Source organism: Equus asinus, chromosome 22 (assembly GCF_041296235.1).
Source record: "Equus asinus isolate D_3611 breed Donkey chromosome 22, EquAss-T2T_v2, whole genome shotgun sequence".
NCBI classification, from domain to species: domain Eukaryota; kingdom Metazoa; phylum Chordata; class Mammalia; order Perissodactyla; family Equidae; genus Equus; species Equus asinus.
The window spans coordinates 26,376,729-26,393,431 of NC_091811.1; the positions used below are offsets into that span (position 1 = coordinate 26,376,729).

Below are 16,703 nucleotides of genomic sequence, written 5' to 3' on the forward strand. Positions count from 1 at the left end.
CTGATTGGGTGTTACTTCAGGCCACAGATGTCTGCCCTGGGGAACGTAGAGGATATATATAAAGCTTACCAGTGAGAAATCCTTAAAGAAAGAGCCATTTGAGGTGGAATTTTCAGGAGGCAGTGTCAGAACAAGGACGTTTTTCATGTAGTCAGGGGCTGTGACATTGTCCGTGAAGTAGTGGTTACTGTAATAAAAATCACAAGTTCCTCATGAAAAGTACGTTCCTCCAAAAACAGAGATGGAGCTTCTACAATTCACACAAACCATAAGATCAGCCTCGAAATAGTTTAAAACACTTTTTCTCCAGTAACCTGTAAACTTTCCACTTTCCCTGGACAGGCTTATTTTCTTCCACACCTGCTAAGATGAGTAAGAGAACTTAGCCGGCTTTGGTTAACATACACAAATGCAAAGGAAGATCAGAATACAGATGCTTCTTTGAGCGAGACTTTTTGGGGCTCTGGATATGTGAGCTAATGCTTGCTTTCAAAGCTTAATGACCCTTGGTTTCTACCTGAAAACTTTCTTTTCTTCAAATGTTCATAAGAATTTAGAGATATCGGGGTATGACAGAGAGAAATTTTATGAGTTAAATTTACTTTCCAGATGATGAAACACAAGCATGAAAAGGCCAAACATTTTCTCTAACACTGTAAGCTTCTTGACATTAGCTTATTGATCCTTGGCTCCTCAACTCCTAGACAATATTTGGCACATTGTGGACTCTCAATACTGTCTCGGATTGTGCTGCAAACATATGCTTTCTAAGCTTCCTAATCACCTGACTGTTTTAATATACAGAGAATCTAACATGTCTGAACTACTACAACGAGGCTGACCATCATTTAATACTCAAACAGTAGGTGAAACCTTCTATGTACTGAGAACTGTGTTGAATGTTTTGCTCATATTATCACATCCAATCCTAAAAACACCCCTCTAAAGTGGACATTTTTATTCTCATTTTACAAATGAGAAGATTTCATCTCAAGATACTAAGTAATACCCAAGAGTCAAATGAACCAAAAGTGTCAAGTGGAATTTGAAACCAAGTTATATCTAGTTCCAAATGAATCTCATGATCTTCCCAAAACATAGCCAGGTGTCCTTTGGGAATAATGACAAAGAAATGTCAACACTTTGGCAATTGATGGAGGATTTGCTAAAAGTAAAATTATACCAAGCCGGCTACATTGAGGACTCCTTCCAGAGGGCAAAGCAGCTATTGAAAGCAGTTATCAATGTGATTGCAGGAATGAAGTATTGCTAATTTTGCCTTCTTTCCTGTATTCTGAAACTAAAATGCTAAGTGGATTCATTAAATTATCTTCATGACCAATTAGTGATCAAATAGGACTGTGGTTCCTATGCTTTATTTGCTTTAACACTGTGAAAAGTAAATGACTAGGCAAATATGGGAAAGATGAAGTGCAGCAATAGCTTCAGGTCTGAGTACAGATAGGTAATGATTAATGATCCAGGCAGATAAGTGAAGTCATGTGATCTAGCTTGATGGGGGCAAGGGGCGCAGGTGAAACAGTGACATCTTATTTAAGCTTAGTCTGGCTCAAATATTACCTAGCCCTCGTTTGTTAAAAGGGGCTCCAGCCATATTAGAAGATGAGTGGTAAAAATAGAGGGTGTGATAAAAAGTAGTTTCTGCTCTCAAGAATTTTCTCTCCTTAGTCTCAGAGAAATACAGAGGAAAATATCACCACCCAGTGGCTATGCCACAAAGAGCAAAGAATAATTGTGTAAATCAAATTCAATTATCTGGAACTTTCCTCTTACCAAAGACAGCTGAGGGAAAAATAATCTAGGACCAAAGGGCATTAGCAATTGAAGGCAAAGATATGGCCCACATTCTCAGAAATAATATTGTGTTATTAGCTGATTTATCACTGCTGGAAAAAGACCTTAAAATCAGGGTGGAGACCAGGATCTTGTGTTGATTGACCAGGCCTCGTGGATACAAGGACATGTGGATTTAATGGGGTTTTCATAAAACTTTTGTATTTAGACACGATAGTGATGTCAAAGGTATACATCTCTGCTAAGGCTACAATTGCTTAAATAAGAATGCCAGTGTGATGAAGAAGGAATAAAACATTGGTTAAAATGGTATCGTTATACTGAACCCATTAAGAGGCTGTGCAGAGCAAGAGAAAAGAGAATGTGTCTTCTGGAAATCCTTGGAGTATTTCCTTTCTAAAAGGAGGAGAGGTCTTCTAAATATTGTACCTACTTGAATAGATCCACTAGAATAATGACAATGTCTTCAGCCACTGCCCGGTCACCCTTGAGGGAGTGGATGACATCTGGTCTACCACACATGAGAATCACTGGAGGAGAGAGAACAAGACAAGGAGAGAAATACACAATGGTCTACACACAAACAGGGAGGGAACCAGGGACCTGAACTGAACCCAATATGTCCATGCTACATTTATTTTTTAAGACTGGCATCAATTCCTCAAATTACCCCCCTCTTTTTTTTCATTTACGGTCATAGAGTCAGAATAGAACTGCATGGGATCTTAAAAAGAATCATCTAGTCCATTCCCTTAATTGTATAGACTTAAGGAGGTTGAACCCACGATGTCAAAGGGTTAAAGAACTAGTAAATGACAGAGATAGCTCTAATATTCAAGTTTATAAGTCCTAGTTCAGTGCTCATTCCACTACACCAGGCTGGAATAGATACAAAAACTATTTTCATTGATACGTGAATTGCACCTCACCATTTGTAAAGTAGTTGAAAAGATATAGTATAAGTTAATGCGAGAATTTAAGCAACTTTCCTTGGGTTTTGTTTCTAGCTTCTTAACTCAGAACTCAGTCTCATTGATTTCAGTGGTAGCGTCCAAGCTGAGTCTACAAGGTCTACTCCTCATTGCAACCAGATTTCCCAAATGCATGCCTGTATGTGTACGAGGAGTTGGGGGACACTTCTTTAGATCCTTTTTAAAACTATGTTGTCCAGTTGAATTGTAAACTCTCCAGTGACATGAATAATTTTATACTTTTTTCTCATATCTTGGTCAATGCTTTACAAATAGTAGCTTGTTAATACCGCAAATGCTTAATAATGACAGTAGGTGGTGATTTGAGCGCTACCAGGATATCCTGCCAAGCAACGTCTTCCCTTGTAGGAAATTCCCCCAGTTGATTTCTTTGCTCCTGATATGATCTTATTTGTAAAGAGAATTCTGTGGAAAGTGAAACAAATCATCTAATAACTTAGTGACGATGATTTTATCCCATCAGATTTCACACTTGGCCTGCAACTGGGAGATCACTGGGCAGGTGATTTACAGAGAGATCAAATGAAAGCGAGACAATCTTTGCTTACCTTGTTATTTTGCTTAAGGCCAGATATCAATAAATATATCCGCTTGGTCACCAGGGGATCAGAGTTCAGAATGTGTGAGGATTAGTCACAAATCCAATAATATATTGGATTGAGGTAAACTGGATTTTAACATTACCATTTCTTTCATGATGTTAATATAATTTCTGAACACTACTTTTCTAATTTTTATCAGAGGATAAGGTTTTAATCAACAAAAGGAACAATAAAATGGAGTTGCATGCAACTACGGATCTCCCAAAATAGACTAAACATATAGAGGTAACAGTGATAGCTCTGTCAAAATAAATAAGGAGGTAGTAGTTGTGAAGAAGAAGCTGGTAAAAAATTATCTTCATGTCTTCTTACCATTGCTTTTCCTTTTGTGGTTCGATAAGATACCCTGAAACTGGTCATCTCCTCTCAACACATCCTTGAAGATAAGTTCCTGAGAAAAATAGGAAACTCCAGCCTCCAGAGCATTGAGGTACCTAGAACAGAAAAAAGAGAAACTCTAAGAAAGCAGTTTAGTTTGTGCGTGGCCTTCCATGCCATTTGCTTTGCTTCCATGCCATTGTTTTCAGATCTGGCCTGGGTTTGTTCATCTAAAATTCTTTTCTGCTATTAACACAACAGACGATACACACCATGATACCAATGGTTAGGATTGTGGACGTCTAATTTAGTGAAAGCATAGGGGAAGTTTTAGGGAATCTTCATGTATATATATAAACAGTAGACATTTGGTGAGTCCCTCATAATGGCTTCCTACTGCTTGCACATGGAAGGTTCCACTCTGCTCTATAAACCAGCCCCATTATCACAGGTAAGTTAACACCTTTGAATGTATAGTGCAAAAATTCAGAGTTGGTAGGAATAATTTCTCTTCTTGTGTGAAATGGACTTTTGTGTGTCCTAAGTTCACCCCAAAATTTCTAGGATGAGGCCTTAGGGTTGATTCTTACAGTCCCCAAGATGTGCATTCCTGGTGGTACCCTCTCTTAGTCTTCTGCATGCTTACGCGGAGAGAGGCTGCAGAACTAAGCAGCATCCTGGAGGGACTGACAGTGACCCAATGAAAGGATTCTCTCTGCCACCTTTGCTGGAGTTGAGTGAACCTTGCTATTTTATTTTAGCAAGGATACCCAATATCCTGTTCTCTCCCCACCCCCAGCACCTTATTCCTCTGAAAAGCTGTGAGAGAAATTATTTCTAATTGTAGGTATAGTCAGAATGCACATTCTCTGGTATAGTGTCTTGCACAGTAATGTGAAAGCATTAACTTCTGGTTTTCATTTTCCTTATCTGTAAATTGGGGATCATAGTACTTGTTCTCTTTTCTTCAGAGGGCTTACTGTGGAGAAACAATAAAACTAACATGAAAGTACTTTTAAAATTAGAAAGAGTTTTGCAAATGCAATATATGCTGATGATATTGATGATACGCTCTCTCCTTTAGCCCCTTTGCTTTCATTTGTGTGTAAGAATGTGGGCTAGTGTGTATTCCCAATGCTGTTACAGATGGAGGGTGCATCTGATAATAACCAGCTAGCCTGCCATAAGTCTATGGCTTCTCTCCAAGGCAATTGCCACAAAATGTTAATGATCCTGCTTACCAGAAACAGTCCTCAGACTCGGAACCATTCTTGAAAACATATGCAGTGCTCCAGGAAAAAGTTTTGAATGGTAAATTATTGGCCTTCCAAAAATTAACCAAGAAATACATCAACTTCCTAGCTGGAGACATCAGCCTGATTAAAGTTTCTTTGTAGTCACATGACAATCCAAAACTTCCAGCTGAGATCATTGGATAGTTCAAATCTGTGTCAAGGCTATGCCAAGAGGTGAGAAAGAAACCAATATCGGGATTAATTTAAGCAGCACCAATAAGATCCCTCTTTACCCTGCTTCAGCATGTGAGTATAAAACGTAGGAATGAAATAGTGTCATTCAAGCAGGTTTCTGACCTTATAGGTAGCCCTTAAAACATTTATCAAGCATAAGCTGTGTTTCAAGCACATTCTGGGTGTTTTCATGCATACGTGGTTTGGTTACTTTGATTTTATTCTAAAATGAGTTGTCATTTGGGTTGTTATCACATCTAAGCTGGGACACATGGACTTTGGGGAGTAGGGCTAAGAAAATAGAGGATGGACCACTGTAACTACCACAATTGTGGTAAAGCCCAAAAGATCCCCTCTACACCTTCCCCGCCATGCATTGCCTTGTTTCCGGCTCTTCTATAAACTCTCTTTGAGACAGACATCAGCTGATGATTTTAGAATTTTCCTTCCCCTGCTCAGTACATGAAGCTTCTTGTGGTTCCTTAAACCTATCAAGCGTTATTCTCCATCAGGGCCTTGATGAATGTAAATAATTTTTTATCAGCTTCTTCCTCACAAGTACTACCTCCTTATTTATTTTGACAAATCTACCACCACAGACCTATCACTATTACGTATGTTTCGTATATTTTAGGAGATCTGTAGTTGCATGCAACTCCATTATATTGTTATATAAATAACAAATTAAAGTACTTTGCACAGTGCCCTTATCAGCTTAGGAAAAAAAGCTTCCAATATATTCTAGAATAAAAATATTTCTTTGGCTTTGGGAAAATTGTCCTCCTCCCTCTCATTCATTTCACGCAGTGTAATTCTCATCACCACAAAACACTTTGTTCTGCCAGATCACACCTTCCTCCATCAAAATCCCTCCCACGTGCCTTTCTTTCACTGTTCAGTCTTCCCCTGAATCAAAGATCACCCTTCGTCTGCACAGAGAAAACTATGCTGAAGGATCCCTTGCAATGGATTTGGAGAGTAAACATTAGACTTCTGAAATTTCTGTTGGAAAGTCTACATCCAGCACCTCCCACCCAGACGTACAACAGACTCAGATGTTCAGGCTACTGTGTATCATAGACACACCATGGAAGCACTTTGTGAGCTCATCTTCCATACCAAAATGCAGACAAATATGGAATCTTACTTTCCCTCAGGAAAACTTTCCTTGATACCCAAGGCCAGGTTATTATTTGGGTGAGTCTCTGTTTAGTATCTGTCACCTGTAGAATGCAAGCTCCGTGAAGGCAGGGATAAAGCCTGGCTTGCTCTCCTCAGTATCTCCAGTTTGTCTGGTTCATATGTAGGCGCTCAGTATGTATTTGATGAAGGAAGAAAAGCAACACCCTCTTCCAGCTTCAGCGCTCCATTGAAAAGTTTCACAGATGTCCTGCTTGTCTCAAGCTGCCCATGTTCACAGTCAAATTTATCTTTTATTTTTATTTCTCAAAACTTCTCTCTATTCCGTTTCCCATTTCTTTTAGTGATTTGAGATCTCAAAGCCTTCTTGACTACTTTCTAATCCTCATCCCAATATCCAATCAGTTATCAAATGCTATGGATTCTACCTTTAAACATCTTCAAAAGCTGTCCTCCTTTGCCAGGTCAACTGCTTTCATGCTACTTCAGGCCTCCTCTCTGCTCTGCTGAATTTCCTGTCATCAGTCTCCCCTTGTGTGCTCCAGTCCTTCCTACACTCTCTTGTCCATTATTCTTCTGAAAGTTGAGCTGCATTGTATGGCACTTCCCTGCTCAATTAGAGTGGTTTCTGATGCAAATCTAATTAAACACATTTCCCTTACCTGGAACTCATGACCTCCCAAATATGACCCTACTTAATTTTTCCAGTTTTATTTCTATTATTCCCCTATACCTCTCTAGTACTCCAGACTCACAAATTTTCTACACTTCCCTGCTTCTTTGCTTTTGCACATAATTCTTCCTGTGCCTGGCTAGGAGGCTTATTGCCTCATCTCTGCCCATTAAGATTTTACCCATTCTTCAACACTCAATGCATATATCATCTTCACAAAGTCTTCTTGAAACTTAACTCTCCCAACCAGAGGTGATTGTTTACTCTATGCATCCCACAGCATCTTGTCTGTACTTCTCTGATGGAACCCGTCCCACTCTGCCTTGTCTTGGTCACCAGTGTCCTTGCTACCTTCTCTATTTTGTAGGACAGGGACTGTGTTTTACTTAATTCTCTCTACTTTGACAAAACCAAAATGCTTATTTGCACATGGAAGGTCCTCACAAATGGCGATCAATTTTCCTAATCCTCCTTTCCCCTGGGCACCCTCGACAGCAATATCAACAAGTGGTCAGATAAAATGACAATTGGGAATGAGTGCAAGGAAGAGTAAGATTCCATATTTGTCTGCATTTTGGTATGGAAGATGAGCTCACAAAGTGCTTCCATGGTGTGTCTATAATACGCAGTAGCCTGAACATCTGAGTCTGTTGTACGTCTGAGTGGGAGGTGCTGGACGTAGACTTTACAACAGAAATTTCGGAGTCTAATCTTTACTCTCCAAAATCTATTGCAAGGGATCCTTCAGCATAGTTTTCTCTGTGCAGATGAAGGGTGATCTTTGATTCAGGGGAAGATTGAACAGTGAAAGAAAGGTACGTGGGAGGGATTTTGATTGGGCAAGGTGTGATCTGAGAGAGCAAAGTGTTTTGTGGTGATGAGAATTACACTGAGTGAAATGAATGGAAGGGATGAGGACAATTTTCCCAAAGCCAGAGAGATATTTTCACTCTGGAATATATTGGAAGCTTTATTTACCAAGCTGATAAGGGTACTGTGCAAAGTACTTTAATATGTTATTTATATAATCCTCAATAATACTATGCAATAGGTGCCTTGTTCCTTTCCCTGTTCTTTGAGCTCCAGGGATAGAACCGAGTCCTGATAAGGCCCTAGGGGCTGCTCTTCCCTTTGTGTTTCCGTACACTGTGCCCAGACCTGTGTGAAGATCTCCTTTATTAAACCTTTCAAATTATCCAAGTTCACTGTCTTCGCTGTTTCCTATCAGGACTCTGACTGTTTACCTGTACCATGTTGCCTCCCAAGCTCTGATGTTAGTAACTGAACCTGAACAGCTACAGTCATTCACCCCACACTGAGCAAAGGTAGAGTTATCTGGATGAGGGAATGACAGTTAGAGAGAGGCAGCAAAATACTAGGCCTCACTCCCCTGACTGTGTTGCCCCGACCAGATGCTGTTTGATAAATCATTTAAACAGTGACATCATGTCCTGACTTCAAATCACAGTGGCATTAAGATAACAAGAAACCAAACTACTTACTACATCTGGAAGGTGGAATATGTACATGAGGGCCCCATGAGGGCACAGCCCATTCGTTTTTCCCTCTGTAGGAGAAAAAAAAACCCAAAACTAGTCTTATTTAATCCCTAAAAGTAAAAACATGAATCAATGAACAGGAAAGAAGTGGCAAAGGAAGGCTCCCAGAAGGTTAGAAAATGGGCCTCTTGAGACATTAGCATGTAGAGCAGAAAGGAGCAGCATATGGTGCCTTGGGCTGGACAAGGGCCAGCTAAGGGGTAAAAAGGACTGAGCAAGAGGAAACGCTGCAGGAGGCGGGGAAATGTACTCCACTGAAGGCGAGCTGACTGACCCTGGACCTCCTCTTTCCCAAGAGGAAGATGTTGAGTTGGGGAGGAAGGACTGGCTGACTGTAACATTAGCAATATCTGTAGGCCAGATTGTGGGGAGACTAGATTTGGAGGTGTTTGGAGGGAGAGGGCAAGTTTCAGAGGGAACAAAATGCAGTGTGAGCTGTTTTGTGATTATAGGTCTTGTTTTCTACTATTTCTCAAGAGGAATGTGCTTAGGAACATCCCATCCCTGGTTTTAGAGAACCAGGTTATATCTCCGTCTCTAGAGGTAGAAGGAAGAAGCACACACTCCTAGAAGGGTAAAGTGGAGTTTGTTAAACTCCTCTTGCTCACTCCTCACCCTTGCAAGATTGAGAATGACCGCTGTAATTAGCCGCTCTTCCTGACATGAGTGTGGCCTTTGTGGTTGGCGTGATGTTACTGATTAAAGCTTTGGAGACATGACTCTATGGCTCTACCAGTGCTCTGCTTCCCAGAGAGCCTTTTCTTAGGTTTCTGTAGTCTTGCACACCTACTTGCCTCTAGAGAGCTTGAAATGCTCTTTAGCTCCATAAAGCTCTGGCTGGGTTTGGGAGTAGAGAGGAGAGACTAGGCAAGAATCTGTCTCTTCCCATTTCTACCCTTTGACATTATAGTTACGACTTTAAAGTTAGGTTTCAGATTCAGCCTTTAAGCAATTAACCTGTGACCACATAGATGGTAATGACTTGAAACAGAGATCTCTGGTTTGGGGCTTTGGAATATATTTTTTAACCAGACACCTCATGTATTTCTTGAGGGACATAAAGGCAAACCAATTAATACCAACATTTAAATTTTAGAAAAGTTTTTAAAATGATTTAAAACAAAATAATCCCCCTTCATGCAACTGAAAATGTACAGGAAGGACACAGCTAAAGTTTTCTCTGCTTTCCTGGATTCCTGGAGGGCCTTGTCGTTTGGGATACACATGAGTATCAAGGCAGGGTACCCTGTCTCCAAAGCATTCAGCTGCGTGGCTGAGATGACGTGAGAGATGCTCATGGACAGTGTCTAAGTTTCACCCTGGGTTCTTCCTGTGCCAAGAGGGTGTGAGCTGTACCTATAAAGGCAGATGCTTACTGAAATTATCCTGAGCAGGTCAAGGCCTTCACAGGTGCTGCTCCGACAGTCGCTTGACTTATAAATCAAACCATTCGAATAGATAAAGGTAGCATTCACAGTCACATTTATGCCTGTTATCCAGAAACGAGGGAAAAGAGAAAAGTAATGTTATTTTTTAGTAGTTTATAGAAGTCCTGGGATTTATCTTTTGCCAAGTGATCCTAGAAAAAAAAATATATCTATTATATTACCAAGTTTAGGAATATTTGAGTTCTGGGTTTTTATATTAGTCCTGTCACTTCTTTCCCTTCTCTATCTCTGTCAACAGCTTTATTGAAGTATAATTTACCCACCATAAAAATCCCCCATTTTAAGTGTACAATTCAATGATTTTTGGTAAATATATGTATTTGTGCAACCATCCCACAATCCAGTTGTAGGGCATTTTACGTTCACGACTCTCTTCATCTTCTTTTCTCAATTCTAGACTCAGCGGGTTTCCTATATGAGTCTTGGGAATGTTAGGAAAGCAAAGACATAGGCATTAAGATATTTGTTCTTTCATGTCCCCAAGGTGCTGGTTCTGTTTGTTGCCAGCGTGCACGCTGACACCTTTGCGGTCTGCCCCCAAAGCCAAAGTGAACTGTGCCCATTCTGGCTCAGGGTCTTTGGATAATGGAGAACACTCACCTTCAGACAAAGGCAAGAGCATTGATGGTTATATCCCTGGGTACTGCTAGGCACCACATTTTGGAAGGGAAATGAAGAGACAGTAAAACCATTTGACTAAGCTCTGTCTTTTACATTTTGATCTCCTTCCAATAAAAAATATTCAGGACAAAAGTCTTATTCCTAAGCACAGACATACATAATTTTGCCAAACCCTTAGAAAGGAAGTCTGGAAACCTCAGTTGCTAGTCTGGCAGCCTGAGACACTTTCTGTGTGTTCTTGCACAAGCCATTTTAATTTCTCTAACTTGGTTCACTCACCTCTAAAATGAGATTAAAACCAGGTTTGTCAAATGTAATACTTTTAAATATCTTTAAAAGGGTAAAGCATGTGAACAACAGAAGTTATGGTTCTTCTGAACATCCCAATAAGAACATTTGCAAAGATAGAAAACAGAAGAGTCTTTGCATTTCTACAGCCACCTCAGAGATGTGTCTACCAACTAGAGAGCATTTTATCTCCTGCTTTTTTTTTTGGTTAGTTCAAGAACACTTATTCTGATACTTTGTCCAGCAAGAGGTGTAAATAAGAGATGGCAGTACTTTGTTTAGTAGGACTAGCCAAATAGGAGAGGTCAATGTAATAAGGCTAGTCAGAGAAAATTAATGGAAGAGGTGGGGTCAGTGATGGGTTTAGTAGCAATTAATACTTGAGTGTAGCCATGCACCAGCCGTAGTACCAAGCACATTATATCCCTTATCTTATTGAATTCCAATACCAATAGGGAGATTATAGGGTATAGGAGCCAGGAGAATAGCATGAGTGAGGCTGTTGTGGACCTGGAGGAATGGGAGAGTGCAAGTGACGAGCAGCAGAAAATAGGGCTGGAGACTATCTTGGAGGGCAGCAAGAGGAAGTGAAGTGGAGGCCAGGGCACAGTCCCAGGGTGAGAACAGGGTTTCAGGAAGAAGACCACACTTGTAGCCAACAATGTACAAACTAGCTCCTTTCCCTCGACCTCCTGTCCCTATGAGGGCTGTGTTTCCCCTACCACCATGAGGGACACTGAAGATGATCCACATAAAAATCCTAGGGTCCATGCAGCCCATGAAGGGCACAGGAAAACCCAAGTGTAAATCCTGCACAGGGCTGGGAGAAGGGGAACCAGCTTCTATTGAGTGTGATCTTAGACAAGTGGCTTCACCTCTGGGGTCTCAGTTCCTTGGCCATTTATTGATAGGATCAAACTGGGTGATCTCTGTTATTATATGCCTAGCACTGGGCTATGGATTTTTGCATTCATTATTTCACTTCATCTTCCCTTGAACCCATGAAGTTAATTAATATTTTACCTTCCTAATTTAAAAAGGAGAAAATGGAGGTCTAGAGAGGTAGATTAACTTGCTTAGGGTTCCACGGTTGGCAAGAAGTGGAGCTGGGTTTTGAACCTAGGGTAGTCTGATTCTAGAATCTGATATGCTATAGAACAGCAATTCTTGAAGTGTGGGCTATAGACTCCTGAGGTACCTTGAGACCTCAGGAGGTCCAGGAGGTCAAAACTATTCTCAATATTATATTAAGAAATTCTTTGCTTTTTCCACTATCTTTCTCTCACAAGCATATAGTGGAGTTTTTCAGAGGCTACGTAACATATATTACTGCAATAGATTAAATGCAGAAGCAGATATGAAAATCTAGCCATTTTCTATAATGTCTGACATTAAAGATTTGCAAAAATGTAAATCAATACCACTTTTCTCATCTACTGTTATTTTTGGTTTGAGAAATATAGATTTTCTTTAATAAGAGCCTTTATTTGTCAACAGATAAAGTGTTTATAATTATTATTTTAAATGAATCAATAAGCAAATATTTAAAACATTTCTCAGTGTTAATTTCCAAAACAGTAAATGTTGATAAATGTAACTTCATAAACAAAACTCTTCAGGGCCCACAATTGTTTTTAAGAGTGCAAAGAGGTCTTGAGATCAAAAGTTGGAGAGCCACGTCTGCAGAACATACTGTTACAGGCTGCTGCTTCTCAACATTTTATGCTTATGTGAACAGTTTTTGATTTTGTTTTTTAATTTGGTGGGGGGATATCCTTTCCCTTTTGTCTCTCCAAATCCCAAGTGATTTCTCAAGAAAATACTGAAAACTTTTCAGACAATGGAATGACTTCCAATCAAAGCTTAACTTTTAAAATAAGCAGCTCCCCCAAGTCGTGTTTCTCATGCCTGTCCTGCCTGTGCTCCCCGCCCCACCCTGATATCTCAGTCCTGGGAGGATGAGCGGAATGCTACAGAATATAGAATGATCTCAGAGCTCTCTCTCTCTTATCTAAGGCTTTGAGGATGGAATTGGGCCAAAGTGAATCTGGATATAGGTGCTGGAGTCTAGGAAAGGAACCCACTCAGTACACGAGAGCGTGGGGATGGTATGGACCGGGTGCACTTAGCCATGGGACATACATCTTTGAGGAGCTGATGTTGTAAGACTGAATGAATCTCTTTTCCTCATGTTTTCCACCAAATCTTATCTATTCTTCAAAACCCAAAAATGTTTCCTAGGTAGTAGGAAAAAATATTGATCTCCTCCATCTGCACATCACCCACAACATTTGACCTCTTAATTTTCTTCAATTTAGCACTTAGGTATATTGTCTTAGATTTTTTCCCAAATAATAATGCTCAATATGTTCAGAGTATGAACTTATATTTCCCTCACAACCTGCACTTCTTGAGTTTATTGTACATGAGCATCCATCCAACAAAATGCATCCCCAAATGCAAAAATCTGGGCGTCATTGTTTATTCTTTCTTCCCTCAAAATTCCCTGCTCATTTAATCCATTCAACAACTTCACCATTAATGACTCTATTTTACAAATGAGATGAGTGAAACTTAGAGAGAATAAATAACTCACTCAATGTCACTCAATTTAGTAAACAATGGAGCAGAAATTCAAATTCAGGTTATATGAATTCAGAGATCAAAATCTTACCAATACACTACACTGTTTATTTTATACACCTGATAACTTGTTCTTCTAACAGCAGCGACAGCACAGCAACAACCACAACATTAACATCCTTAACAAGGAAAACAGTGACAGCAATAAAAACAACTGCCATTTATTGAGTTCTTACTATGTTTCAGTCAGTATATTAGGTACTTTCTATGTATTTCCTCATTTAATTCACATCATATCCACATGAAGTAATTATTATCTACTGTGATGTTATAGGTGAGGGAACTGAAGCTCAGAAAAGTAACTTGCTGGAGGTCACTGCTCATTATAATGGTTGGATAAAAGGCTGGAATATGAACCAAGATCTGTCTGATTCCAAATCTCTGCTTCTACCACAATGTTCCATTGCCTTATTTTAATGAAAAAGCGTATTCATGGTGGGCAAAGATCTTAGAATGGCAATATGATACACTCTTTGGAATCAGATAGATAGGAGTTTGAATCTCATTTCAAACAGACAATCTTTATGACTTCAGGAAAGTTATTAAACCTCCACTGTGAAACAGTGTCAACAATGCCAATCTTACAGAGCTGTAGTGATTAAAGAGATTATATATCTTACTTAGCACATAACAGGTACTCAATAAACAAGGAAACCAAGGCTCAGAGACACTGTGGGAAATAGCTCACTCAGGGTCACAAAGAGAGAAAGTTCTAGGGCAGGAACTCCAATCCAGGTCCCCAGACTTTAAATCAAATATTCTTTCCACTATAGCACACTGCCTCGGTAAATAAGGGGGTTTTATTAAATGACCTCCTGGTTCCACTGCAGCTCTAGATCAGATCCACCTATTTACATCTGAGTCCAGTCTCAGATTAAAGAAATGTGTATCGCACAGAAGAAAGTAACTACACATATGTGATGTATCATACCTGATGCTATTATTACCACAGAATTTTAAACAGAGAAAATTAAGATATATGCTCCTTAGAACCATAAGGAACCATCAAGAGGTGTAAAATAGTCATTGCCTCAGTAATTCTACTTCTGGCAATCTAGTCTCAAAGAATGAACAAAAAAACTATATGCATAAAGCTGTTTTTTGTAGTATTTTTTAAAAGATCATGAGAAATTTAAAACAAGGGAGCATCCTACGATAGGGAATTATTAGATGATTTGGGAGGATACCTACTCCAAGGAGTATTATATATCTATTCACACTATGCTATGAAGATTATGTGGCTATAGGAAAGTCACTTGTAGAATAATGTGAAGTGAAATCCAAAGAATAGAAAATTGTTTCTATGCCACAGTGATCCCAACCGTGTTCTTAAAAACAGGAAACTGAGAAGCATGTGAAAAGACACTGAAAACATGCAGGTGGCTGGAAATTCACAGCAGTGATTTTTTTTTCCTTATTCTACATATTTTATCTAATGCTATAAAATTTTATTTTAATAAGTAAAAGATACAATGAACAACTGTAACACTGAATTTGATTGCAAATTTTTTATATTGACTGTGTCTCAATAATAATAGCCACCAGAGATGTGAGGAGTGAACAGATGGATTAAAAATCTCCAAGAAAGATTCAGGGTCTGGATGAATTTTACTCTCTTAATTCGAGCTTCTTGACTGATAAGCCTGTAAAATCTCAGGTCCAGACCAAATCTTGCCTCTGAGCAGCTGCAGAAGGAAACATGGTACCTCCCAGAAACTGAGCAAGAAATCCAGTTTTATCTGGGGCATTTCACTGCCATGAACACATGGGATTCCCTGGATCGGGGCAGTGAACTCACTGCTATAGGGCTCAAATCCTTCTCTCTTAGGATCTACTGCCTTGAAATAGAAAGAGGTTGTGCGACAGACCCATAGAGAAGGTTGGGTGATCAGGCAAAGACTACAAGGTCTTCGCTTAGCAACACTTTGACCCTAAAGGTGGTAACAGGGAGGAGGAGGATTCTGTTACTATATTCTTACCAGCTTCATGCAGGCGCCATCTCACTATATTTATCCCCTCATTCACTGCTTCTTTCAAGTTATCCAGGGACTCTTGGAAGGCCGAGTTGTTCATCATCAGGACACTGATCTCGTAGTAGCCATCGTTGCAGTTCTGACTCACCTGGGAGATGATGCCTCGATAGAAGAGCAGTGACCACAAAGCCAGGCCCAACAGTGGTGTCTTCATGACCTTGCTTACCTCAGAACCATACTCCTTGTGCTCGCTTGCTTTATGCTGGGCTTTTAGGGAGGCAGGAACTCCAGCTGGACAACCTCTAGCTGAGTCGCTTGGTCCACTCTTCCCCACGCTCCTTTCTGGTCATGCCTCACTGGTCACGTGGACCATAGAATACAGCCTGCCTGCCAGCAATTAACAGCTACATTATGGTAGGAGATAAACCAAAGTTCACTTTGTGTGTTTGCTCACGGAAAGGTAGGAGTTATAAACATGGAGATTACCTGGGCCTCACCCAATACAAATACATCAATTTGTGACACATTACTGGAAAGAGGGAAAAGAGGAAGAGGGCAGCATAGCATATACATAAAAGGCTTTGTAAACTGGAAAATAAAGGTCAAAGGGCTTAAGAAAAGCACAGATACAATGGACTGTTAAGTGTTTATGTTATAGTTGCACATTGAAACCAAATCCTTATCTAGGAGGAGCTGTGTTTCAATCACCCAATCAGCAAGTATTTATTGAGACTTGACTATGTGTTGGGCATTGGCAAGGCACTGGACATAAAGCCAAGAATGATATAGATACAGTAATGTCCTCATGGAACATGCATTCTAGTGGGGAAGATAAACATGAAACAAAAAATTATGACAACTAAACTCAACAATGAAAAGAAACACAGAGTGCCGTGGAAGCACATGGCAGATTAACCTATTCTAGAAAGTTAAGGAAGCATCACTGAGAAAGCGCCCTTTAAGATGAACCCAAAAGGATGAACAGGAGTTAGGTGAATGGAAAGAGGGAGGGCATGTGAGGCAGGGGGACAGCTTGTGCAGAGGCCCAGAGGTGGGAAGTGGCACGGATGTTTGAGGAACTGAAAGAGATGCAGCATGGTTGGAGTGGAGAGAGCTAGAAATCAAGTGGCAATAAAAGATGTCAGAGGAGTATGCAAGGGCA

General features: G+C 40.0%; 1 protein-coding gene across 2 annotated transcripts in view; it reads right to left on the reverse strand.

Annotated features, from left to right (window-relative positions):
- The window catches only part of GUCY2C (guanylate cyclase 2C), a 73,990-nt gene extending 58,068 nt beyond the window's left edge, over nucleotides 1-15,922 (reverse strand). Inside the window, exons 1-7 of one of the 2 annotated variants that reach the window (XM_044775166.2) lie at nucleotides 15,768-15,922; nucleotides 9,945-10,057; nucleotides 8,512-8,576; nucleotides 4,969-5,184; nucleotides 3,722-3,843; nucleotides 2,249-2,345; nucleotides 70-187 (exon numbers count right to left, since the gene is read on the reverse strand). In XM_044775166.2, the coding sequence (XP_044631101.1) occupies nucleotides 70-187; nucleotides 2,249-2,345; nucleotides 3,722-3,843; nucleotides 4,969-5,184; nucleotides 8,512-8,564 (606 nt within the window). In that variant the 5' untranslated portion in view covers nucleotides 8,565-8,576; nucleotides 9,945-10,057; nucleotides 15,768-15,922. Of the gene's footprint in view, nucleotides 1-69; nucleotides 188-2,248; nucleotides 2,346-3,721; nucleotides 3,844-4,968; nucleotides 5,185-8,511; nucleotides 8,577-9,944; nucleotides 10,058-15,547 lie in introns of both variants that reach the window. The other variant, XM_014834217.3, reaches the window with a different exon arrangement.
- Between the last annotated feature and the right edge of the window lie 781 nt (nucleotides 15,923-16,703).